This window comes from Primulina eburnea, chromosome 6, assembly GCF_022965805.1.
Source record: "Primulina eburnea isolate SZY01 chromosome 6, ASM2296580v1, whole genome shotgun sequence".
NCBI lineage: Eukaryota > Viridiplantae > Streptophyta > Magnoliopsida > Lamiales > Gesneriaceae > Primulina > Primulina eburnea.
This window is the reverse complement of record NC_133106.1, coordinates 36,257,345-36,282,344: the sequence shown is the minus strand read 5'-3', so window position 1 is coordinate 36,282,344 and position 25,000 is coordinate 36,257,345. Positions and strand designations below refer to the sequence as shown.

Below are 25,000 nucleotides of genomic sequence, written 5' to 3'. Positions count from 1 at the left end.
ACCGGACATATCGACATTTTCCGCGCCAACGCCAGCTGTTTTTTGTGTCAACTTATAGTTATTAATATTTTTCTAACATCACATCTGCATTTTCTGGTGCACGTCAGCACTACGACGAAATGAATAAAATGCAGAAGTAAAAAAATGACAAATAAAAGTCGCTTCACCAAAACCAAACGTCAAATACTTAGCGAACCAAAACTCAAAATAAGACAAGTTAGTGAAAAATAAAATAAATTTCCCACCATTATTTGTGAAATAAAATAGAAGGATATCGAGGACCTTAATGTACATTATTAATTTAATTTTTCTTTAAACGCGTGGGGGTGTCATATTCAAACTCCCAACTGATTATTTCACCGATGGTTTTGAGATTCCTTATAACACAATACAACAAAAGCAATAGTGAAAGCTTCCAAATAATTAATAGTTTGATGGAAATTGAGACATATAAAAAGTGCATGCCCTAAAGTCATTTTAGAAACAATATTCTTTCTAAGAAGGGGACCGACCTACATACTCAGGTAGGAATGATAGTTGGATCCATCCCCCTCCTTACTCGTAATTATTTTTACGTGCAACTTTGATTTTGGAGATGGCTTCATCTTCATTTATAGTGTGCCAAACAAACTATATATACCGAGTGTTCGATCCATGAACACACATAAAAATTGTAATTTTGGTCTTCTATGTTATCAAATATCATTTTAGTATGTCATCTTTGGGGTTTTTGTAATTTTGGTCGTTTTTCTACGTGACGTTGACATGGGATGAGGTGTGCATTGTCACATGTCACGGCCCAACCCACTTGTGATATTATTCGTCTTGGCCCGAGGTCTCACGGCTTTAAAACGCGTCACAACGTGCGGCTTTATAGCCGTGAGACCTCAGGCTAAAGCGGGCAACATCATAAGTGGGCTGGGCGACATCACATCACCACTCTTGCAGGAAAAAAAAAAAGAAAAGGATAGGAAATGTACCCAAAATGATATATACATGACTAAAACTGAAATTTGTAGAAAAAAAAAAGACCACAAAAAGTCAAAAATATAAAACCAACTTTGTAATTTTTCTAAAATTAAATGATAATGCATGCGTATATATATTTATGAAAATTAATTATGAAACACAATTAGAAATTAAATAATTTAGTTCTAAATATATCTGGACTGGATTCTTATTGATGTTGAAATATGAAAGAATTCAGTTCAAAGACCTAACGTAATTAATGAATGGCCCATAATCAATTTCGCGTATTAAATTTTACCCATTGGCGTCCACGCTTGATTGACAAGTTTAACAGAAATAGTATCCGAACAATAATCAAGAATGTAAGGTTTGGATTTATTTGGAACAATCCATGATTACTTCAACAAATGATAAATTGATAATGATTTTTTTTTTAAATGCTAATTTACCTTTCGAAATTTCTCCGAAAATCTTTTATAATCGGCATGAACGATGATATTCGACATATTTATTTCGTTTTGTGTCTGGTTCGAGTTTTACAAAAAATTGAATCGAACACGAACTATGTTATCATTATGGCTCATGTTAGTGTTGTGGTATATATTCTAAGCACTTTGTTCGGACTTTATAACCATCCGTGCCTAGTTGTTTATCTTTAAACATCTTTTATGTTGTAGTTGTGGTCCTCTACTAAATTTTAACTATATTAGGCAAACAAAAAGAATTGTGATTTCCTAGACGAGCTCTCTTCCATTAATTTTGATTTGGGAATCTCTTTTTTTTTTTTTTAGGGAAAGTGTTGGAAAATGTTTGTTTATTTATTTTAAATAATGTCTCGAACACATGCTATGACTGTGAATGCAGAAATATAAGGCATAAACTTGTGAGACGGTCTCACGGATCGTATTTTTGTGAGACATATATTTTATTTGGATTATCCATGAAAAAAATATTATTTTTTATGCTAAGAGTATTTCTTTTTATTGTGAATATCGGTAGGGTTGACTCGTCTCACAAATAAAGATTCGTGAGATCGGCTCACGAGAGACCTACTCGAAATATAAAGCATGTGAGAAGCATCCTATATTTCTTGGACAAAAGATGGAATATTCTTACTCTCAATTTCGAAAACAATTCGATTAGGTCTAGGAAGTTGAGTGTGAAAATGCTTTGGTCGATTGTAATCTATATTATGGGTGTATTGTTATATTAAATTTATATTCTATCGACAGAAATGGATGAGAGAATTTAATCTCAATTCCGACTATAAAATATATATCTGATAAGTGAGCTCAGGTTAGATTATATCATATGAAAGAACAATACAATATCGGAAAATTTATATTTTTAGTTTTGTGATTTGCACATTTTTCAATTTTAGTCATGTTACTATACTAATTAGTATAGTAACTTGTATTTTTTCCAATTTCGTTCCTTTTTATTTTCACCAGAATCGAAATTGGTCACCGAAGTCCACAAATTCATTTTCCAACTCATCTTTACCGGCAGTCAGCTAAGCTAAGAAATTTTTGGTGACCGATTTCGATTCTGGTGAAAATAAAAAGGAACGAAATTGAAAAAAATACAAGTTAGCATACCGGGTCAATAACAAAGCCATTTGTGTCGGTTAATTTCAATTACGGCAAAAAAGGACCGAAATTGGAAGGAAAAAAAATTACAAATTACTATTATAAAAATGGCATAGGCAAAAACTTGTGTGAAACAGTCTCACGGGTCGTATTTTTTTGTACATATATCTTATTTAGGTCATCAATGAAAAAATAGCACTATACTAAGAATATTAATTTTTATTTTTGAATATCGATAGGATTGACCCTTCTCATCGATAAAGATTCTGATGCTGTCTCACAAAAGCTCATGGCATAACTAAAATTGGAAGAAATATAAATTACGTTACTAAAAATATAATATTCTAATACAATATCTATCACTTAACAAAGTACGAGTACACGACATGGGCCCCCGGGTTACCGGGTACCCATGCTTGAGAGTCCCAAGAATTCATTTTTCAACTCCTTGTTATTCTCTCTTTGTTACATTATTTTAAACAGATAACTTTTAAATCGAATTCTATATTTATACAAACCTGAACTCAAATCTTAAGAGAAATAGTTAAATTTAACACACGAATAAATTTTAAATTTCGTGAACACTTGCAAACCAATAGAAACTTTATAAATTGTTCCTAATTTATGGATTGTTCGAATTTTTATTTTATCATGTTTTGCCACTAAAATATGAAAAAAATTTGGAGAAAAGTTTTGATGTATTTTAGATATCAGAATCCGTTAGCGTCAGTAAAATACGAAAAGCATAGATTAGTGGCTTTGTTACCTTTTTTTTAATACAATAGAAATTGCAGGTGCTATCTTTTTTGTGGGCCATGTTAACTACAGAGAAACTCATAATTTCTCTGAAACAAAAGACGAAAATTGCAATTGAAATCCTCAAACTCTCACATATGTACATTAAATCTGTTTGGTTTGTGACAAATTGTGTACACTTATCAACATTTTCATCAAAGCACAAGAGAAAGGGACTTATCTGTGTCCTAATGATCATAAATGATTTGGATTACAAATACTATTTATCCATTCAAAATACATTAAAATTAAACCAAATATTCTCTAAAGCGAATGTTTTTGCACGACCTATTGTTGCTGCACTATCTAATTTCTCCCCGTGGATCGGGATGAACTAGTTCGGCTACTTAAACTTGAAGGGTCCTTCTTCCAGTCAGGATTCTGAAAGCATTTCAATGGTCTAACCTGTACATGCATTCCATCATATTCAAAAATTTGAAACAAGGAAAATAATTTCTATAACGACAAGTCGACAAGAAAGGCCACATTCAATTTGCTCAACATAATAAAGCTCGTTCTTGTCTTGATGATGTTGCATACGCGTGCAAGTACAGTAAGTCGTCGTTTTTCAAAAAGCTTGATCTAATGAGAGATGGCTAAACAATAATTTTTCACTTTAAAAATATTGCCTCATGTGTAAGTCGAAAATCGTATATATATCTGCAGGTGTTAACATACAACGCAATCAAATGAACGCAGTGTCTCTGTGTGTGTGTGGTGGGGGGTGGTTCGAATCAAAAGGTTTTGAACAAGTGACCTTTAGGCTCTGACACCATGTTATAAAATAGTTTAACTAATTTATCAAAAGTGGTAAATAATTTTATCTTAACAATATTAGATACGCATCCCACTCACATGAACACAAGGCGTGTGAAAAGGAAGGGAGATAATATGGAGAGAGAGAGAGAGAGAGAGAGATAGAAAGGAAGTAGGAAAACCGACCTTCCAACGGCTTCTGTGGCCAAATCTATTGTAGATGGATTCAAGCTTTGGGATTATTTGCTTGAATGTTGGTCTATCAGCTGGATTTTCACTCCAACACCGCTCAATCAACCTGTAAGAGTAGAAAAAGCAAGCCAAAAACAAGTTTGAATTGGCATAAATGTTTGGACTGAAGGAAAGAATATGTCGTGAGTATGAAATACAATCAAGTGAAATAAAAACTAAACAATGAGAAAGAACAATGAGCTGTATCATTTCTCCATGATAGGTGTGCAAGAAAACATTTGCATAACTTAAGAAATCCTGAGTACGTACTCCTTCAATCCATGCGCATATAACTTTGCTGAGGCTCTAAAAGGTGGCCGTTCTTTTGCAGCATAAGATTCGGGAACTTCATAGTCTTCCTTTGCGTATAACGGTTGGTGTCCTTCAATCATCTAAGTTTAGCACATCAGAAAGACCAGTTAATGGAAAGCTGGTATAGAAGACATAGTTTGTCAAAGTGACACTTGCTTAAAAATAAGCATACATTATGTTTCTTGTTAAATCGAGTCATGTGATAGCAGTACATCAACAAATAAGGCAACCTATGATAAAAAAGCAAATTACAGGTGCATAATGGAAAGATCCCACCAGTCCACCAAATAAACGGCATGATGCCAGGATTAATTAGATTTGAAATTCGTCAAATATGTACCGTATTAAAAAGCAAATCAACTCTAGAATCTGATTTCTTGATATGGTCTCCAAATACCGATGAGACACTCCAAGGCTACTTTAGTGAAGAGTTGAGAAACACAAGGAACTATAGAACTATTATAAATGAATATTTTGCTTGATTCGAGTATATGTGCTATGAATCAATCAATCGGTGATCAAATTAAGTTCCAAACAGAATCTGCATGTATATTTCTACATGCATACTAATTAAGTTCTGCTTTTTTCTCTAGTACTGTATATTTCTACATGCATGCTAATTAAATTCTGCTTTTTCTCTAGTACCCTGTATATTGTTTGATATATACGATGCTACTATCATCAACAACTTTGATATATAAGTGGGAAACTCAGCGCATAGCTGAATTGAAAAACTTGTTCGGGCCATGCAAATAAACGGAAATGCCTTTCTAACCTAACATGTTCAAGCGTTTAGGTACATCACCTCTTGTAGAATCAAAGCGAATGAGAAAACATCCACTTTGGTATCGTATTCCTCATTTTTGAAAACTTCGGGAGCCACATACCGACCTGGCAACACAGGAATAATATTCACAGAATCAGTCATTTATTTACTTACGGATTGCTAAAGGGGAAAGAATCACTTACTTCTAAGTGAAAAATTACTAGATATTTATATGCATATATAAATGAGGATGGAATCTTTTTCCACATGCAAGGTCCTTCCAGGAGTGGAATCGATGACCAAAATGAATCCTATGCGACTAGACATTTCCAAATTATAATGTCCTAAGTAACCCTCAAGTATTTTTTGCAAGAAAGAATCTTCAGATTCGCACTCACAAGAAGTATCCTGACAACTAAGAGGCCTATCTTCTTTAACTCTGTTGGCAACTTCTAGAAGCTTGCTAACGCCAAAGTCTGCAACTTTCAGATTTCCAGAATCATCCCTCAAGATATTTCTGATTTGTAGTGAAAAAATAAGAGTAAATTCTTTGAGAAACTAGAACAACATAATGGAACTATTTCAATAATAATCCTAGAATTCTAGCAACAAAAAAAAAACTTACGAAGGCTCAAGATCACGATGAATAATTGCTTCAGGTTTATGTTCATGTAGATAGTTCATTCCCCTGCATACCAAAATTTGCAAGACAAGAGTGATGTCCTAAATTATTATAGTGAGTAAGGAAGTCAGCATCAACACAACGTACCCCGTTGATAAGAGTTAATTTGGGGCATTTTCGTGAGCCCTATAATTATTTGTGTTGTGCATGTGTGTATTGAATGCCTCTTGTAATTGACACATAAGATTCCAAATAATGATGATTTCTTTGTGCGGCCATGGTTTTCCCATTTTGATTTAAGATCATTTTTCTCAGTAAAATTGTGTTCTCGTCTATTATTTTCCTTCAATTTCATTTATTGTTCTGAGGTTTCTTATGACAAAATGTTAGCAATACAGGAATAAAATTTTCTAAATGTCAAATCCGTATTCTAATTTAGTTTATTTCTATGAAAAACTATTCATGTGACAGTACCAATCATTATCCTAAGTGATAAGAGACTGAAACAAAAAAGATAAATAACCGGAGTCCTCAACTTCTTTCCGTTTAAAAGAGATGAGATGAGAATCAGCAGCATGTCTACATACTTTTGAATCTCAGAAGTCTGTAAGAAAACACGTTATAAAAGAAACTTGGAAAAATATTAAACCTTGCAATGTCCATAGCAAATCTGAGAGCTGCTACAGGTTTAAGAGCTCCTTTTCTTTTCAAATACTCATGAAGGTCACCCTGAAAAAACATATATAAGGAAGATAAGGCCCAATATTAAATTAATCATCTAACTACATGTCTAATACAATATAAACCATTAAAAAATAATCGAGGATTATCAATTCAAGTAAAAGAAGAGGAGCCAAAACAAAACTTTGCTAAACCAGAAAAAACTTTTGAGAGACAGTATATTTCAACATAACAAGCAATATATGCTTGTATAAGAAATTCAAAACAACGTAACAAATAAACTTCAGAACAAATGAGTTCATGTGAAAAGTTAGCAAGGAAAAAAGATCAGAAGAGTTCAATTCACTGAAGTATTTAAAACAGTTTCTCAGGAAAACCTTTGGTAAGTATTCAGTAACAATCATCATAGGACTACTTTGTGTCACGGCACCAAGAAATTGAACAACATTTGGATGTCTTATTTTCTGAAGCAACGCAAGCTCATCTCTAAATGCCCGCCTGCAAATTCCAGTAGTTTAGAATGTGTGAAGTTGAAAAATTAAAATACCATGTAAACTATCAAGGAACTCACACTTTATCTTCATCAGCAATACCCTCCCAAAATGGTTTGACAGCAACTTGTGTTCCACCCCACGAAGCTATTCTGAAGGTTCCCTAAAATATTCCATCAAAAGAGTGAATAAAAACTATGTCAAATTTAACTACTATCAAATTGACAAATCTTATTCGCCGTTTGAATAATATCTCATGAATTTCAACCCATTGAATGTTAGATTTCCAAATAGCGAGGATGGTCGTCAGCTTATTTATCAAGAATTCAATGGGTGAAAGAAAATTGCTGTACTAATAAGCAATGTGCCTGAGTTAACCAAATACCTTGGTTATTTTAATACTGTTCGAGAAATCGAGTTCTCTTGGATTAATCTCGTATTCTGGTACCTCACGAGCATTTTGAACATGCATTGGAGCGGGAGCCATCTGATGAAAACACAGAAAGCAATTAACCCCAAAGGACAAAGGCCACTAAAGAGAAAAAACCAGCTACCAGTTCCAAAAAATTCTTGATACACGAAAAACTTTGTAACCAAAAATAAAAATAAAAAATAAAGCCACTTACCAATCGCTTAGCGCCATATTTCTCCAACAGATTGATCACACCATAACTCTTATAATGTGTTGCATCTGCAAGAGGCTGTTCAAACGAGAATAGGAGGCATAATTGAGATAGAGAATTGTAAATATACCCCCAAAGATTTCGCAAGTCTACACTTGAGGACTAGGACATTTCCATCTTGTGCATTACTCAAGAATCTTCACAGACATATACATAGAAAATACAATGAGACTGACGAACTTTAAATTACTAATAATTCCCAAGAGTTAAAGGAAATAGTAAACCAAGAATAAAAAGCAAGGAACAAGTTCCATAATAGAAACCTTTTTTACCCAATGAACAAATTAAACTTGTATAGTCTCAGAGTCAAACCATACCGTGCTTCCCCATCTATCTTTAAGGTCTAACTCCGCCCCGTTTTCAATCAACAACTTGGCAACGTCATGGTTTCCCTGGCAAGCAGCAACATGAAGAGCAGTCCGATAGTCGATATCTCTGAAATTAACATCTGCACCAGAATCTAAAAGCTCCTTCATTCCTTCTAATTCACCCTCGTTTGCCAAGAACATCAGCCTCAACCCAGGATCAATGTCACTCACATCTCCAAATTGATGCTCACCATCCATGTCGTCCAGGCTCTCGGAGTCCCGCTCTGGAGCCATGGACGACTGCTTCAACAGTGTAAATCTCACAGGCTTACCGGATTCCATTGGAAAAATCCGATCAAGAATTCCTCTTCAAAAGAATTTTCAATTATCGAGGCAATATCAGTCACAATCAATACGGAACTCAGATCTGTAAATTGCAATCAAGAAGAACGTTACATAAGATGTTAATCACCGAGTCTTTTAGTAACTGGAATCAATAAAATTTTCAAGAAAATGTAGCTCACGCCGTATTTGCATTCAAATGCCTAGAAGGAACGCTGTATAACGCGAAACAGAATTAAAAGTCAATATCAAAGAAAAAACTGCTCAAGAAAAGATCAAAACCCAATAATCCGCCAATAAAAGTTGAAGTATTCGAGTTTCAACCCTAAGAATTCAAAGATAGTTGAATTTTCGAAAGAAAATTCAAACCCACCCTATATTTTTGGAATCTAACAGTTGTAATCGAAAACCAGAGATAATTCATGATTGAATCCCGCTTTCGAAAGGAAAAATTTAGGTCAAGATCGGATAATTACAGACAAGAATTAAGCAACAATTCGAAGTGTTTTACTATTCATTATTCGTGTGTATTTAATGAACTAGTGGCAGCGTTACGAGTATTGAGGAGAACAGGTAGACGTTGACAAATTTGAATATAAGGAAGGAGAGTGGAATTTACGCGGTGAAGGATGGCGCGTGGACATTTGTGGAACAAGTAGACGTTGACAAATTCGAATATAAGGAAGGAGAGTGGAATTTGATGGCGCGTGGACATTTGTTGAGCAGGTAGACGTTGACAAATTCGAATATAAGGAAGGAGAGTAGAATATATGAATACTGATGGATACACTCGTAGTATCCCTTGCCGCGGTCGAGTTCCCGCCCGAAATCGAATACCCTGCTACTAACATATTCTCACTCCTTTGGAATACCCTAGCTAGTGATGCTGCTTTTCTCCTGGCTCTTTTCGTGCCTGTAAATAGTAAACTCTGTAACAAACTGGCCACTGGCGGTGCATTCACAACCTTCTCTGTGGTAGCCGCACCGCACTACCGCCTCTTACATAATTCGAGCAATGCTGCCACAGCGTTTTCTTTACCCCTTGGAGTGCCACATTGCATCATTTCAATCAGCACGCTGACCGCCCTTTCCTCACTTCCTACAGCTTCAGCCCCTATTGGATGCCGAACAATCAGGTTTAATCACCTGCGGCTTCTTCAGACACGCCTTCATCTCATAGTGCGTCAACTAGCACGATTATGGCCCCCGAGTCTATCATTCTTGCACAAGTCTCGGTGTGAGTTGATAGGTTAAACAAAGCAGTAACTGCGTCTTTTTTACCTCTGGGAGTTCCATTTCTCAGCAGTCCAGCCAAGGTTTCAATCGCCCCTTGTTTTTCGGCTATTTGTTTCTTGAATTCATGAACAGCAGAGAGGCTGAATAATGTTGCGGCAGCATTCTCTCGGGCCTCGATTGTGTGCCCGAATCTCAAAACTTCAACGATTGCTCCTAAACACCCTTCCACATTCATGATCCTGCTTTTATATGGAGTTTTCTTGTGCAACAGCATCCAAAGACGAGAGTAGCATTTCCAGAAGAGAAAGAGCGCCAGCCTCAGCTATGCAAGCCCGACTCTCCTTCCCCGTTTTCGCCAGCAATCTAATCTCCAAGGCAGCCACTGTCTTTGCCCTAGGCATCCCATTAGCTAGTTGTTCGACGAGTAGGCCCACTGTGGCTTTTGTAGCTTCAGCAACAGCTTTGCTACGTGAAGCAGCCTCAGCACTTTCAGAAGATGGATCTGCATTCTTGAGTGGATCATATGAAATACCATTACCCATGCCCCACCGTAGAATCAAATTTCTCAGAGGCATCTTCGGCACCAACTGAGTATGAACTAGCATCTGTCCAGTCTTGGGACAAGTACGGTGTCCTTCTTCCATCCATCTCGAAATTGACCGACGATCATACGTCTGACCAGTAGATGTTACCACCGGATCCTTCATCATTTCAAGTGATATCGGGCAACAAAAATCCCTCGCTGCAAATGTTTCAGAAATTTCCTTTGAAATAAAGTAATTCTTCGTTTTTTTGTTCCAGCTTCCCAATTCTCCCTCCTCATCTTCAAACCTAAAGAGTAAGAACCTACTATATCGTATCCAAGCCAGGAATCCATTAAGAAAGGATTTCGTAGGTTCAATATCCCCGCCGTGATTAACAATCTGCTCCTCCAAGAACTAAATCTCAACTCTACAACTTCTTACATTGCGAATCATAATCTTTTCTACGAAAAAGGAGTACAAATCATTGCTATGGGGAATCCCCCCCTCTTCAAATGCATTCAAGATATAATAAAAGTTCGACCTTAACAAATCATCATGGCTATCAGTGGTCAATCTTGACTTTCTTGATTGTTATCTTAACAATTCGACTTGTTCTTTAACATCCACAGGCAACTTACATTTTGTAAGAGGGGAAACATCCAAAAGGACAGATATTTCCTGATTCAAATCATGAAAATGATCATCGAGTGGTTCTGAAGCAACAGCCACAACTTAATCGAACCTTTGACATAATAAACAAGATTTTCGCCCTATAAAGAGACAAGTACAACTCCTTCAAGCATAAAGTATCGTGGGATTCACTTGCAAGAACGCCACGTCGCGAATAGCATCCACCATCACAGAAATCACCTGAATTTTCCGAATCAAATATCTGAAATTCCCTCGCTGAAAGAAAGGCGTGGCATCGGAGAATGCTAACACCAGCTCTGTAGAAAACGCGAGCAGGGTCTCCAAAAGTGAAGCATTAGACAGAGTACCCCCTGGTAAAGGAAACCCCGTCAACGACAGTTATCTCGATGGGAACATCGCCGCCGATGACTAATACGACCGAAAATTTTACAAATACGTTGCAAATACTCAAAGGGTCATTAACGTGCTCAAATAAATTCTAGAATGCGTGAAACGATGTGTGGCCATTGTCTTGCAGTGCATCTTATATAAACAGGAATAACTACAGATTCCTGATTCCAGGTAAAAGTTGGAAAAGCAATTCGAAGAAGAAAGCAGCGAAAAACCAGTAACATAAAACGGTATAGGATTTGTGCGTAATTATCAAATGACTGGAATTTCAGTAGGTTGATTCACGTTTTCTCAAGGAAAATTCAATGCAGCCTCCCTGAAATCGACGTTGGCCCAAGCTTTCAGAAGTAAGAGAACATAGGTGCGTAGTTATTACTCCATATTCATATATATTTCAAAGATTCCATTTTTTGTGTGTTTTTACTATAAAAAAAAAGGGTAAAGGTGCCTCCTTGTTAGAAAACAGAACATATGCTTGCTTACGGAGTACTAGTGTTTATGCTCTTTTGATGTTGGCACAACCGAGAATTTAAGGCAAGGCGAAGTGAGACTGGATAAGAGACATAATCGTGGATTTAGGGGGATCGGCAGTGTTCTTGGAAGGATTAATTAATAGTTTTCATTTCTCTGTTTTTTTTTATATTATATGATATTATTTCTACATCCATCTCTCCACCCTCTTTTTTTTATATATCACAAATTAATTTATAAGATAAAATAATAATAAATAAAAGACAAAATAATATATAAAAGTGTGACCGACTATTAGATATATTGTTGACCAAATAAATCCAAACGTTAATTCTATGTGAATATCCTTTTAAATAATGCTGCATTTTTTCCCCAAGCTAGATTTATAAATTTCACAATAGAACTCGGTGTTAGTCCTAAGCTGGCTGATTTATTGTAATTCCAAAGAGCATATTTAATGTAATATCTTCTCATCATATATACATTTTATATCTGTGAGACGAATCAATCTGATTCATATATAAAATAAAAAATAATACTTTTAATAAAAAATAATATTTTTTATGGATCGTGTCAGATAAAAAATTTGTTTTGCAAAATTGACTTGTGAAAATATCTCGTAATTTTTTAATCTAAACTTGATCTCGTATTAAGCTAAAATGTTGTATACCCAATCAAGTCAGTCTTGAAATTCAGCGGACTTACCCATTCACCCTACTGGTAGATTCGATGCTACATGTGGAGGCAATGTCCCCACATGATTTGGATGGACAAGATTCACACAAAAAAATTAGTAGACCACATGTATGTGTGGCTAAATTTGGGCACTTGATTCTATCATGAGGTAGTGCCCCTACTATGTAAGATGTAATCAACTCACCCCACCGCTATACATTTATACATACACAGAGATACATTTAAACTTATAAGTATACATATATTATTACGAATCTATTATATTTTTATTTATTGAATAATGTATATCTTAATTCTTAATTTTAGATTGAAATAATTTATTTTATAAAAATGTGTTTAAAATTAAAATATATAATTATAATTTTTATTTTGTGATGAGTCGAATATAAATTAATAGATTTGGTAATAATTATTTCATAAATATTATTAATATAAAATTGGAAGATAAATTAGTGATTTATTAATTTTTAAATTTGTTAATATATAAAAAGTATAGAAACAGTATTATAAAAAAAAATGTTTGTGACATCACATTCGAAACACAAAATAAATGTCGTGTCGTGTAATAATAAGATAAAATAAATAATGCCGATTTGGGGAAAACGTGGTTCGTTTTTGTGGACTCAAGCCCCTAAAGTGATTTCGGACTTCCACGTCAGCTGCCATCCCATTTATTTTAATTTAAATAATAATTCATTTTTGCATTTATTTATGGTTTAACCTTTTCTCAACTCGGCCGATTAACTTGGAATTTCTCCCATTTTTTGATTCTACACAGCGAAGGAAAGAGGAAACCTTACGTGATTTGTCGGGTTTACTGGAGATTTCGCAGCCATGAATGTGTTTAGATTTGCTGGTGACATGACGCATTTGATCAGTATTTTGGTCCTCCTCCTTAAAATTTATGCCACCAAATCGTGCTCAGGTTAGTAATTCCGCTCGAGTTCTTTGTTGTTGGCGCAATTTGATTGGTAAACGAGTTCATGTATTAGGGTTTGTATTCTAGCTATTATGAGTTGATTGATTGATTGGCAATGCGGTAATGAATTTCGGTTTCGCTTCCTGGTGATGCTCTATGCTTTGCGAGGATTATATTGCAGTGCTTACCGATTCTGTTACTTCTTAATTCTAACGCGTACGGTATGGAGTGGTAGGGTTGGGATATTTACGAAAATGTAGCTGGTCAACCATTTTATTTATTTTTTTAAAAAAGACCTATAGTTAAGTAGGATTAGATAAGAAAATAACTGGTAGGGTTTTAAAATTGCCAGGAGTTTTTTTTTTTTTTTTTGGTTATGCATTTTTAATCTTTTTTTTTTTGTATTTAGGTATTTAGGACGATGTTCTCATTTTTCTTGCTGTGGGAAAAATCTGGATATTTGTAGAGTTTTTTCCCCCCGTCTTTTCATTATTATTTTTACTCTCAATTACATATTTTTCTCACATTTTGTTTTATCTAGTAGTCTTTAACTCTGTATTATGTCTACGCATACGGCATACACCAATAATTTATGATTTCTTTCCGTGTCCAAAGATCTTTCTTCCTCACTCGTATTGATGTATCTCCTTCCATCGAGCAGTACTAATTGACTGGCCTTATTACTGTTTGTAATGCTAAGTGACTGTCACAGTTGTCCATTAACACAAGTATTAGCGCGATTCAATTCTGTCTTGCCTGTGATGTGATCAAGAATCGGTTGCGAGAGGTGATTTTATGTATTCCTCATATGGTGTTGTTAAATACTGTCAGTTGAGCGTGTGTCTCAATAAAAAATGTTGGTAGTTTATGGGTTACATTAAAAAATAAAATAAATCTTGCCCTAAATCCCCATCCCAAGTTAAAAGCTAATGATCACATTTTTGTCATCGGTTTTGTGATATTTATGTGTATAGATGTCCTTACGGTAAGAAACAACGCATGCAGTCACAGTTATATAGTGTGCATATGTTCCTTGAACTGGTGAAACATTAAATTGTGATATATTGTATATTCTGACTTTGGTAGTGCTTATCTTTAATATTAGATGGTGTGAAACTAATGGTCATTTATGCTCTCAGGGATTTCATTGAGGACGCAGGAACTGTATACAATTGTGTTCTTGGCTCGGTATCTGGATTTGTTTACTGACTTTATTTCAGTGTACAACACTCTGATGAAGTTGGTGTTTGTGGGAAGCTCTTTGGCCATAGTATATTGCATGCGGTTTCACCGCGTTGTGCGGCGTTCCTATGACCGTGAGCTTGACACCTTTAGGCATGATTTACTTGTTGTATTCTGTTTTCTCTTGGCACTTCTTGTTCATGAGAAGTTCACATTTCAAGAGGTCAGATCATCTCCTTTTTGTTTTCAGATGTTGATTAGTTGATGTTGTTTGAAGTAGATAACATTTACAGATTGTGGTATTTAGCATATGCTTTGTATCAAGTGCCTTAATGTGCTATGTCTATGTCTTTGAGAACTCTAATTTATGTCTTCTGATCCTTGATTTCGCACTTGTCCACTCCTGCCATTGAAATTGGTTGCCAAAATGTTATGCTCATTACCCGACAATTTCATAGGTCAGAAAGAATCTTTGGTCTTTGATGATGGTTTGAGGTTTTCACTCTGCTTAGCTGAAAAATGGTGTTGAAAGTTTAATTTTTTGAAAATATAAATATGTTACTTTTCATTTGTTGTTGAGTAGCCAGATGTCATGTCTCTGTACTTGAGCAAAAAACATACATCCGGTTGTTGTTACATCGACACAAGCCCTCTTGAATCTAGGTACTTTGAGTTTGGTGGTTGTAGCTAACATTTATTATTTATGACTTTGGGACATGAAGTATTTGTCCTCTTTCACATGGCATCACGAAAATTTTTTTCCCTTGGGATGACACGACCTTGGTGGAAGGCTTTCAATGGGTCTCTTTTAAGTGTGCTGCTGGATATTTATCTTTGCTGTGTTGAGTCAATCAGGCATTTTTTGAAATTGGTGAACTTACTGTTTTTGTTTGCATTTGTTGCTTTTGTGATTGCGGTTTGATGTTAATTGTTAATTTTGATTAAACCTATTCCAGATATTTTGGGCATTTTCAATTTACTTGGAGGCTGTTGCAATTCTACCACAATTGGTTCTCTTGCAAAGAAGTGGAAATGTGGACAATCTGGCTGGACAATATGTTTTCTTTCTCGGGTAATTTCAATTTTCTATTTTACTGGTGGCTGGAAAATTTAAACTTCAAAATATTTTTTGTCCAAATATACATACCGGCAAGAGCTGTGTTTGCTAAATTTTCCCAATACTACCTGCCTGCGGACTTTCGATTGTTGATTCATGTAATTTCATCTGCTGAGGCATCATGCGCTACTTATTCTCTCATGTATTTTGCCTGTTTTCTAAAATTTACGGATCAAATAGATCACATTTTTGTAATGTTAACTGGCTGAAACCCTCTCATCTTTTTGCTGCACAGTGCCTATCGAGCATTCTACATCCTGAACTGGGTATACCGCTACTTCACAGAGCAGCATTTCACTCGATGGATTTGTAAGTCACGGTTATAGAACTGTTGGATGAGTTTTTTTTTATTTGTTCTGATTATTAACAATCTTTCTTCTTTTGCCAGCCTGCGTCTCTGGGCTTCTCCAAACAGCTCTGTATGCAGACTTTTTCTACTATTACTTCATCAGGTGAGGAACCCCTCTTGAAAATATAGCTCTCCGGCCTCATAAGTATCTGAATAATCCCATCGTTAAAGAGATTTTACCGCGTTATTGCAGCTGGAAAAACAAAGTGAAACTGAAGTTGCCAGCCTGATACAAAAAATATTGCATATGGTACACAGATACAACTGAATCTGCTCTTCGTACCGTCGTAGCATAGTTTACACATCTGTCGCAAGTTATTGTTGAAATGAGCCTCACTTATGACAGAGTCGAGTCGAATCACGTCTTCCCATATTTATTTGGGAGAATTAGGTTCCCATCTTGCTCCTACCTGCAGCCTGTGACATACTTAAAAAGCTATGTTCGTTCTATACATGTAAATTCTGGACCTAGTTCGAGATGTGCTCATATTTGTAACTTCACACATAGTTTGTCTCTTTTGACAGATCAAGTATGATTTTAGCAGAGGAAATTTTGGTGATGGTTACAAATGTTAGTGCCGGTATTAAGATTTTGTGGATGGACACAGTTGGAATCGTTCTGTTTAAGTAGTCAGTAGTTGAACGGTTGAACCTAGTAATATTATCTGAAGGAGCATGTTCCAAGAGATATACGAGAAATTAAACCAATATCTATATCTTTTAAACCACCTTTAAAAAGGATATTCACTTCCCCAATGACATGTAAGAAGGTAAATAAATTATTTTTCGTATATTATAATAGTTGTAACTAATTATGTTACATGTTAATTTCTTTCCAGCAAAATATTCTGATCAATTTAATTTCAAATTTTCATTTATATTCTGTAAGACGTTTATGTACTCAAATAAAAATTAATCCATGTACCAGTAACACAGTTTCAGAATTGATCCTGAAAATGCCAAAAAAATAATATTTTGGTTATTATAAGTAAACTCAGATGTACAGAACTATATAACCAGGTATATATATCTACATGCTATACACTCACTTCCATGTTTACAGATCAACTGTCACCTGTTGAATTAACCCTTTGAACATGTAATTATCAACCAAAGCCAAAACTATGGTGGAAACTGGAAAGGAAAATGAATATAATGGCAGCACGAAATTTGAAATTTGTACATGGCTAATGGCCTGCCCGGGGCTTGGGACTGATCGGAGAGAGATGGCGAGCGATGAGCTTCTCATCAACAGCAACAGCGTGACCTTTCTTGCCAGGCATCGACGCAAGCGCCGGAAAATATAACATATCTACTCAAGATGGGGGATCGCTGGGAAATATAACATATCTACTCAAGACGGAGGATCTTATCATGCGACACTTTAATTGAAAGCTTTGGTCCATGCAAAGACGAGATTAAAGTAGAAAAAATTATCAATAAAACCAAGGAACTCATTCCTTTTCACCATTCTAGGTAGGTTTAAAAATTGGTAGAGAAAATGTTTTACAGGGCCGGGAGTGATTTTGAGGTGGAGACGTCTTGTATATTTGTACGCGAATTAACTACGAAGATTTAGTAGTGAGATGTAGTTGGGTACTTGATAGAGGTCAAAGTCCAATTTAAGCACCTTTTGATACATTTGTATAGAATATTGTCAGACATCACATTTTACATCGTACAATGCCCAATCCAACGACCAAAGTGCTGAGTAGTGAGGGCATAGTAATTTATGGCAGGAATCGGTGACTCACCTCAAGCGGTTTAATTCGGATCCAACTGGGTTGTTCAGGTACCTTATGTTGCAATGTTTAGTGGTTTTTTTCCAGTAAAAATAAATTCATAGATCAAAAGTGTTCAAGTACAAATACACCAGACATGTATGAGCAAATAAACTGAGACATAACTATATCTACAAAAGTAACAGTAAAACATCAAACTTGTCCAAAACAATGAAAAACATGCACCTACTAACTTAAAAAACTAATATGAATAAAGTTTGATTAGTTTACTGTGTTTATCAAATGGTTACAACTGTCGGTTTCATCGTCATACACAAAAGTAGATAGGCACTTGGGGTTAGGTTGTACTTGGATTTGGTTTGCCATTTTGAAAATTTTTGCTTGTGAAAATGACATGACAGATGCATATTAACTTTGGTCCAAGTGCAGAACGCCCTGCGAGGAGGGGTGGTGCTGGTGGGGTCGGTCTTTGGGCTAAAGGAAAGGCTACGCAAAAAAGACACATCTGTAAAGTCTGGTGGGATTACTGCAGGCTAGATTCTTACCAGTTCTGAGAGAATTACACTTGGAACTTTAGCTAGCATGGTCCTACAGTTGTGCGGCCATTCAAATTCCGAAGTATTTCATTCACTCTTGAGTCCACTGTGAATTCAGGTCGTTATTTCCTATTGCATCCAAGCGTCTCATTTATCGATAATTATTGGGTGCGGTGCATTAAAAATCTAATGTTTATATAACTCTTAAATCTTAGATAGTTTCGATACAAGGATTGGCTGTACAATACGAACGCGTAATCGTTTTAATATTATGGTTGATTCATATTGCTAAAAGAATTCATTACAGTTTTGGCGTAGAAACTTTGAACAGGTATCCAAATTTTTCTACGGTATTAGCAAGGCAAGGGCGACTTGGCAGAGGCCAAAGGCGAGCTTGGTTAACAGCCATCTGCATAAAAAACAAAAGGATATATCTCAAGTGCAGGTTTTGAAAAAATATGTCTATAATATAAGTTTTTCATCAGCACACCTGGAAAAAGTAATTTCTTTTACATTGGAATCCACATTATCCCCTTGGGTCACATCCTGGTCCGTTGATGAATCACAAATAGACTAGATTCCACATTGGCACATTCCAAGCATATACTAATACAATCTATACGGATATTTCACATGGATCATTAATGCATTAAAGTTGGATAATGTATGTACGATCTAAACTTGATGGTTTTTGTTGTTTCTTGTCTCGATTCTAACCTCAGGCTTGACCCCAACAATCATAATAAATCCCTCAATAAATACAATGATACTTTCTCAATTCTAGTACACTCGTCTCGAATTTTCTTGACAGATGTTACGTGCAGAGTAAAATTTCATTCCTATAAATTAACTTAAATATGGTGTACACAGAATATTAGAATATAGATAAAATTATGTATGCCCGACTTCTTAAATCTTTATCATCAGCATCTCTTTGGAGAACACAAACATGCCTGCGCAAAGTCGCGAAAATCCATTACATTAACATAACACCATTTTCTCCAGTTACTTTTCTTGCATTTTCTGTTGAAGAAAACGAAGAAAAAATAAATGTAGCGTATGCTGACATTAAAAGAAAGCCTGGATCTTCGTCTCTGATGAGCTTCCAGGGCTCTTCTTAGCTTAACCACCATATCTTGTTCGGTGAAAATCCGGCCCGGCGAGGCTAAGAAAGCGCCTCTTGGCACGGGAGGAGACCACAGCGCACTTTGTGTGTAATCAAAGTTGAATTCTGAAACATCATAAAACTTGGAAAGTAGTCTTTGGGATACAGATTTGGACACCAACTGAATCCTCTGTGAGGAATGGGCCAAGATTTGAGCTGGGGATGAGATTTCAGGGACAGACATTTGATTTTGATCATACCTTATAGGATATGTAGAATATATAATTTAATGAAGTGATTAGAACAATAACTAGTCGGGAATCTTGGAATGAATATAAAAGAGTAGTTTGATGGAGACATTTCTGGATTTTTGCAATCATGGAGTGGATATGGATAGCATGATTTAGAATCAAAATTTGACTATTAATTCATGTGTTGAGATTGGAGATACATGTGATGTTTTTTATTGGGCTAGCTCATGCTTTGTCTTTATAAAAGTTGATTTAACATAACATGAATATGAGTTCTTTTTCGGTAGGTATGACGCACATCTTTCTTGGTGTTATTACCTTAATTTTTTGATTATCACATGTAAGATACATTATATTTTATCCTTAATTTGACAATTCTCAGCCACTCAAATTGTTTGGTTTTACATGCTGCACTATTTATCATGATAAACTCAAAGTTTTATCATGATCACTATCTCAATGATAATTACCATGATTGATAGTATTTTACCATCCAACTCCTTCAAACGCCAACATGGAAAAAATAACTTCAAACTCAAAGAAGATCAAAACATAAAATAAAAAATACTTCACCAAATTGCATTTCATTTCAACATTCCTGATGGGCCAAATACATGGATTCAATCTCGTCTTTATTATTCTTGATTAACAATATTTTTTGATATAGCTAGCATCCATTCATTTTCCTTACCTCGCTAAAAAAAATGTAACGTCTCAGATTCAACGATTGCCCTCATACTAACACAGGTCTTTCCATTGTGCTTATATCCTCGTTCACACAGACCCTAAGAAACTTATCAGGGATTAATCATCTCATAATTGTCCAAAGTCAAGCACGATTAACCGCCTTGATGATATGAGTAGTACCTATCAAATTTTTTAAACTCTCCTCAACTGCACATTTTCATGCCTAAACAGTTTTGAAATCCCTATCATTCCAGTGTGAGATTTACACATTCGACGGCGACCCACACGGTATCCTGGGCGTTCTAGAACAACATAGAAATCCATACCATAGATACCAGTAGAAGGGTAGTACCTGCAATGATAGGTCATGGATAAAATTGAGTATCAGAGTCTCACAATTCAATTTGAAGAATCAGCAAGTGATGAGCAATAGATTGGTTATCATCAAACACTTCAAACCTAAATCAACATTCTAGCCACAAAATCTCATGCAACTAAAAAAATGAAACATACCCCTTCGAGCAAAGATAAAAGATAAGCTATAAGTCTGTAAGCAGTGACATTAAACAGTGTGATATCTCAGTACATAACACTGGTATTTGTCCTCATCAAAGAAAAAATATACACAGCTGCATTACATGATTTTCGGTTAAAAATGATGAAAGAAACGGATAAAGTAATCAGACAACAACATCAAGTAATCAGACAACAACATCAATGACATGAAATAAACATAGTAAATTTCATTGGTTTACAAACTACAAGCAACACCAATCCTGTCTTAGAGTTAGAGGTCCTATTATTTTCAACTCTCCACATCTTCTCAAACTGAGGTTTCAAGAATCTGGGAAAAACCAAGGTCAATATGCTCCTGAATACCGAATCAGAAGCATCCAGTTTCACTGAAATTGCGTCTCAGCTGCTCATACTCCTTCACCTTCAACCCGCTCTCCAAAAGTTGCATCGCCTTCATAATTCAATACCCTTGGAGAAGACGGGTGTTTGATCACTAAACTGTTCCAAAACTTTAAGTCACACAAATCAAAATTCAAACTTTAAGTAAGAATACAATGAAACTTTGATGAATGATTCAAATATATTGGACAAATGTGCGACCTTGGCGGCGCGTGTCAGGCGATAACCGCTCTCACCGACAGAGATGTTGGGGACGAGCTTCTGAACTTTCATCTCTATCATTGGGTTGGACAGCTTCTTCTCTGAAGCCTGCAGCCAATTTCAGGGATCAAAGTTTTGATCAAATTCAGAAACAAAAAACATACAAGAGAACTAAAATATACCACAATGAATATCTTCCGTTGCCGGGACTTGAACCCGGGTCTTTCGGGTGAGAGCCGAATATCCTGACCAACTAGACTACAACGGATTAGATGCCAGTTGGAGAAAATTTTGTTAAATATAATATTCTCTTTGCAATTGTTTTTTTTATTATTAAGAAAATTAATAGTTACTGGTAGCCCACGCACTCGTAATTGTTGGAGTGCATAAATTTTTTACTTAATTAATATTTTAAAATCTTTAAGTTATTAATTATAACTAAAATACATTAATTAGTTATTTTTGTAATTTATTAAAATAGATTCTTATAATAATTTCTGTTGTATGAAATAAGATGTGTTTTTGTCCGTCTACTAACAGTTGCATGCATAAATATCGACTGAAATTGAAAAACAATAGTGTAACTTTTATGAATTTGATTTTTAACTTATACATGTAATTATAGTTTTGGCTTAACATCGAGCTCAAACAAAATAATTTAAATTTGAGTTCATGTTTTATTTCGATTCTAAAATAACTCATTTTTTAATGATCGTACTGTTAAACTCTAGATACCTTTTATAAATTTCAAAATCAAAATGAAAAAATAAATATGATTTTTTAATATTCATTTCAGTTCAGTACATAAATATGCATAATAGGAAAGTGTTTATACATCCAATTTTCAACATATTACCTAAAATAAATATAAATTTTCAGAATTTGTAAATTTTTATTTTGGAGCTGATGAGTTTGACTTATCGGAAGCAATCGTGTCGCCTCTCTGAAGCAAGTTTGCAACATTTGAACCAAGCTGGCAAACCACTGGATTTGTTTTTCAGTCCCAAACATAATCCTCCACGAGCCATTCTTTCCTCTTCCAAACAAAAATATAAGTAGGTGAATTTCATATATTTTTATTGACTTTCTCACATATCTGTAAACAAAATTTGATGGACTCTCGGGAATTTTTTGTAAGATTTTTTAGATATTTGTAATTTTTTTCATATAATTATATAAATGTTATACATTTATTAACATATATATTTTTATTGACTTTCTCACATGCCTAGCCGAAAACGATAGTGCCGGATCTGGATATCGGTCGAGTGCACAAAGCGGATATCGGTGGGGGTCGGATTCGCTCCCTCAGATATAGTTAACCTTCGTCCCATAACTAAAATTTCATTTTGCAGTTTCCGCTCTTCTTCTAAAAATGAAGAGAGACTTGTCTGAAAGCGTCTTGGTCCAACCAAGAAAAGCATGGGACCTGCAAGGTAATAATAATACATTCCCCGACATTTTGATTCTTTCTCACTAGTGATAAATGAAGAAGTGCAACAAAGATTTTTTACTGTCATTCGTATGTAAGATATTAAAATATATAATATAATACAGAAAAAGCTCCTCTATTTATAGATATGTGATCCATTTCAAGTGGAGATCATGTCTATCTATGTTATACATAAGAATTATTTGGGATTTTACAGATCGGCTGCATTAAAGAAAAACTGGAAACCTGCAGGCGCAACATCTTCTTGATAAATATCTAATTAATTAATCCTGCACAACAATTCCAAAACAAAATTTTACCAATTTCTCAAACTTGTTATGCATGGTTAGATAAGGTAGTGTACATGTCCTAATGGCCTTCAACGTACTTTCCACTTCTGTCGAATCTAATGGCTTGACCCAATAGAAAAATTCAAAGATTGTGCATATTTTTTTTAAAATATTCCCTCAACTCAGTAAGCTAGATCGATCACGACTAACTTTCCTAATACCTCTCTATTAAACTCATGAGGCCAAGAAAGAAAGAAAGAAAAAAATCATGAATAAAGGATGACTTAATATGTTGAGGGCCGAGAACTCATATTTCAAAAGATAGCACAAAATTACACCTTTTTTATTATTTGAATGGGATCATGACAAGTGTACGTGTAGCTCCTGAATGCAGTGTTTGCGTTGCAATCGTGCATTTATATCAACTTAAATCAAAACTCAAAGCCAGAATCTCATATATATGTAGGTATATGTTGCCTTAATCAATATGCTTTTCTCTTTTCTTAATTAGAACCATGAACTCGATCTAGGCTGCAATAATATGACTCCTGGTTAGAGAATGAGGAAAATGTTTTTTATGTATGGCTCCATCCTTCCCAAGGTCAATTTGCAAACGATTTTGACATATATTCCATCTCTTTTTACCTTTTCTTATTTTATAATGATCAGTTCTTCAAATCTTTCTTCCATAGATGTACCTGAAATTATAAGTTTCTTACATTTTCTCTGTACCCTTCTCTATATATATAATACCTGATCTCCTGTTATTTTCATAATTATGAAGCAATTAAAATTTTCATGCTGCGGCATAACAGTAAAGCCGACCAATTATTAAACAATGGAACTGTCAGCTAATTATAGACAACTGCAGATAACGATATAAATATATTACTAACAACTAGCAACTAATTTTTTGTACCAAACCCTGATAGCAACTTTGAATGCATGAATATTGTTTTTGGTTGACGCTAATAAATATGTGTTCGATATGTAATTATGCAAGCATATAATATAATAATACCCACACACATACCTTAGTTGTTTTAAAAAGAATGGTATGCAAGGACATTCATGGGCCGAACAGAAACCTGGCACTATTTATAATTAAGGGAAATATTTTTTTCTATTAACTAAATTTTTTTTTTTTTTGGGTTTAAGTCAATTGACTAGCTTTTGAATTTTTATTTGGTTTAATAACTTCTGAATTCAGTTATTTTGATTCATCTAGCTACCACTAATATTCAATTCAAAGGTTATTGTATCAATGTTATGCAATATCGTAATTCTCGAAAGAGAAATAAAGTGTTGTAAACTTTTAAAAGATACATGAAACCTAACATAAACCAATGAACGGTCCATGAGAAAATACAGTAGGTAAAATTGAAACAGTAAAGCAAAATGAGGCATATACGAAGTATAATATCCTTAAAACAGATTTGTCTCATCCGATATGTGCGTCACAGATCAAGTTGGACAATTGTTTCTCGGGATACAATGGAACAACCAGATATAACGTCCTAGCACGAAGGTACTACGTCGACAAACTGAAGAAGTACCTGAACTGTATCATAAATTGGAGCATAGTAACAGGGCAGCAGGAATCCGAGACAAGAAGAGAGATGAAAGTAATATGTGAGTATGATATATGCATAAAAGACTCTAAGCTACCTATATTATATATATATATATATATATATATATATATATATATATATATATATATATATATATATATATGCACTTGGGTTCCATACGGACAGT

At 34.9% G+C, this 25,000-nt stretch overlaps 2 protein-coding genes, 2 long non-coding RNA genes, 1 other non-coding gene and 1 pseudogene across 11 annotated transcripts; 1 reads left to right on the top strand and 5 right to left on the bottom strand.

The window, feature by feature from the left end:
* Window positions 1-3,428: 3,428 nt before the first annotated feature.
* Window positions 3,429-9,183, bottom strand: LOC140834848 (serine/threonine-protein kinase 12-like). 5 transcript variants are annotated; one of them, XM_073200005.1, is made up of 14 exons: window positions 8,919-9,146; window positions 8,728-8,760; window positions 8,213-8,630; window positions 7,839-7,913; window positions 7,598-7,699; window positions 7,293-7,375; window positions 7,099-7,219; window positions 6,690-6,769; window positions 6,044-6,106; window positions 5,817-5,935; window positions 5,458-5,543; window positions 4,611-4,732; window positions 4,296-4,407; window positions 3,429-3,758 (listed from the first exon to the last, which is right to left on the bottom strand). In XM_073200005.1, the coding sequence occupies exons 3-14, from the start codon at window positions 8,543-8,545 to the stop codon at window positions 3,660-3,662; spliced, it is 1,395 nt and encodes a 464-aa protein (XP_073056106.1). In that variant the 5' UTR covers window positions 8,546-8,630; window positions 8,728-8,760; window positions 8,919-9,146; the 3' UTR covers window positions 3,429-3,659. The 5 variants fall into 5 exon arrangements, with proteins under 5 accessions (XP_073056106.1, XP_073056108.1, XP_073056105.1 ...); XM_073200007.1 differs by lacking the exons at window positions 8,728-8,760; window positions 8,919-9,146 and adding an exon at window positions 9,165-9,183; XM_073200004.1 differs by having other exon boundaries at window positions 8,213-8,760.
* Window positions 9,097-11,331, bottom strand: LOC140835525 (U-box domain-containing protein 17-like; annotated as a pseudogene).
* Window positions 11,332-13,230: 1,899 nt separating this feature from the next.
* LOC140834847 (ER lumen protein-retaining receptor A) lies at window positions 13,231-16,908 on the top strand. 3 transcript variants are annotated; one of them, XM_073199999.1, is made up of 6 exons: window positions 13,231-13,438; window positions 14,572-14,837; window positions 15,571-15,686; window positions 15,967-16,040; window positions 16,120-16,183; window positions 16,274-16,908. In XM_073199999.1, the coding sequence occupies exons 1-6, from the start codon at window positions 13,348-13,350 to the stop codon at window positions 16,308-16,310; spliced, it is 648 nt and encodes a 215-aa protein (XP_073056100.1). In that variant the 5' UTR covers window positions 13,231-13,347; the 3' UTR covers window positions 16,311-16,908. The 3 variants fall into 3 exon arrangements, with proteins under 3 accessions (XP_073056100.1, XP_073056101.1, XP_073056103.1); XM_073200000.1 differs by having other exon boundaries at window positions 13,236-13,442; XM_073200002.1 differs by lacking the exon at window positions 13,231-13,438 and adding an exon at window positions 13,867-14,219.
* Window positions 16,909-19,082: 2,174 nt separating this feature from the next.
* Window positions 19,083-20,129, bottom strand: LOC140834846 (uncharacterized). The gene is made up of 2 exons (XR_012118769.1): window positions 19,426-20,129; window positions 19,083-19,311 (listed from the first exon to the last, which is right to left on the bottom strand). It is a non-coding gene; the product is annotated as an uncharacterized lncRNA (long non-coding RNA).
* Window positions 20,130-21,040: 911 nt separating this feature from the next.
* On the bottom strand, window positions 21,041-21,680 carry LOC140834845 (uncharacterized). Its single transcript, XR_012118768.1, has 2 exons — window positions 21,518-21,680; window positions 21,041-21,385 (listed from the first exon to the last, which is right to left on the bottom strand). It is a non-coding gene; the product is annotated as an uncharacterized lncRNA (long non-coding RNA).
* A 32-nt stretch (window positions 21,681-21,712) lies between these two features.
* TRNAE-CUC (transfer RNA glutamic acid (anticodon CUC)) lies at window positions 21,713-21,785 on the bottom strand. Its single transcript has one exon. It is a non-coding gene; the product is annotated as a tRNA-Glu (tRNA).
* Between the last annotated feature and the right edge of the window lie 3,215 nt (window positions 21,786-25,000).

Bases quoted from the DNA above. Each gene is read 5' to 3' on its own strand.
- LOC140834848 (XM_073200007.1), bottom strand. From the start codon at position 8,545: ATGGAATCCGGTAAGCCTGTGAGATTTACACTGTTGAAGCAGTCGTCC. The intron at 6,770-7,098 runs GTTTTCCTGAGA...ATGTTTTTTCAG, and splicing joins TTACTGAATACTTACCAAAG to GGTGACCTTCATGAGTATTT. The intron at 5,544-5,816 runs GTGAGTGCGAAT...CTGTGTTGCCAG, and splicing joins TAGTTGTCAGGATACTTCTT to GTCGGTATGTGGCTCCCGAA.
- LOC140834847 (XM_073199999.1), top strand. From the start codon at position 13,348: ATGAATGTGTTTAGATTTGCTGGTGACATGACGCATTTGATCAGTATT. The intron at 14,838-15,570 runs GTCAGATCATCT...AACCTATTCCAG, and splicing joins AGAAGTTCACATTTCAAGAG to ATATTTTGGGCATTTTCAAT. The intron at 16,184-16,273 runs GTGAGGAACCCC...GCGTTATTGCAG, and splicing joins TTCTACTATTACTTCATCAG to CTGGAAAAACAAAGTGAAAC.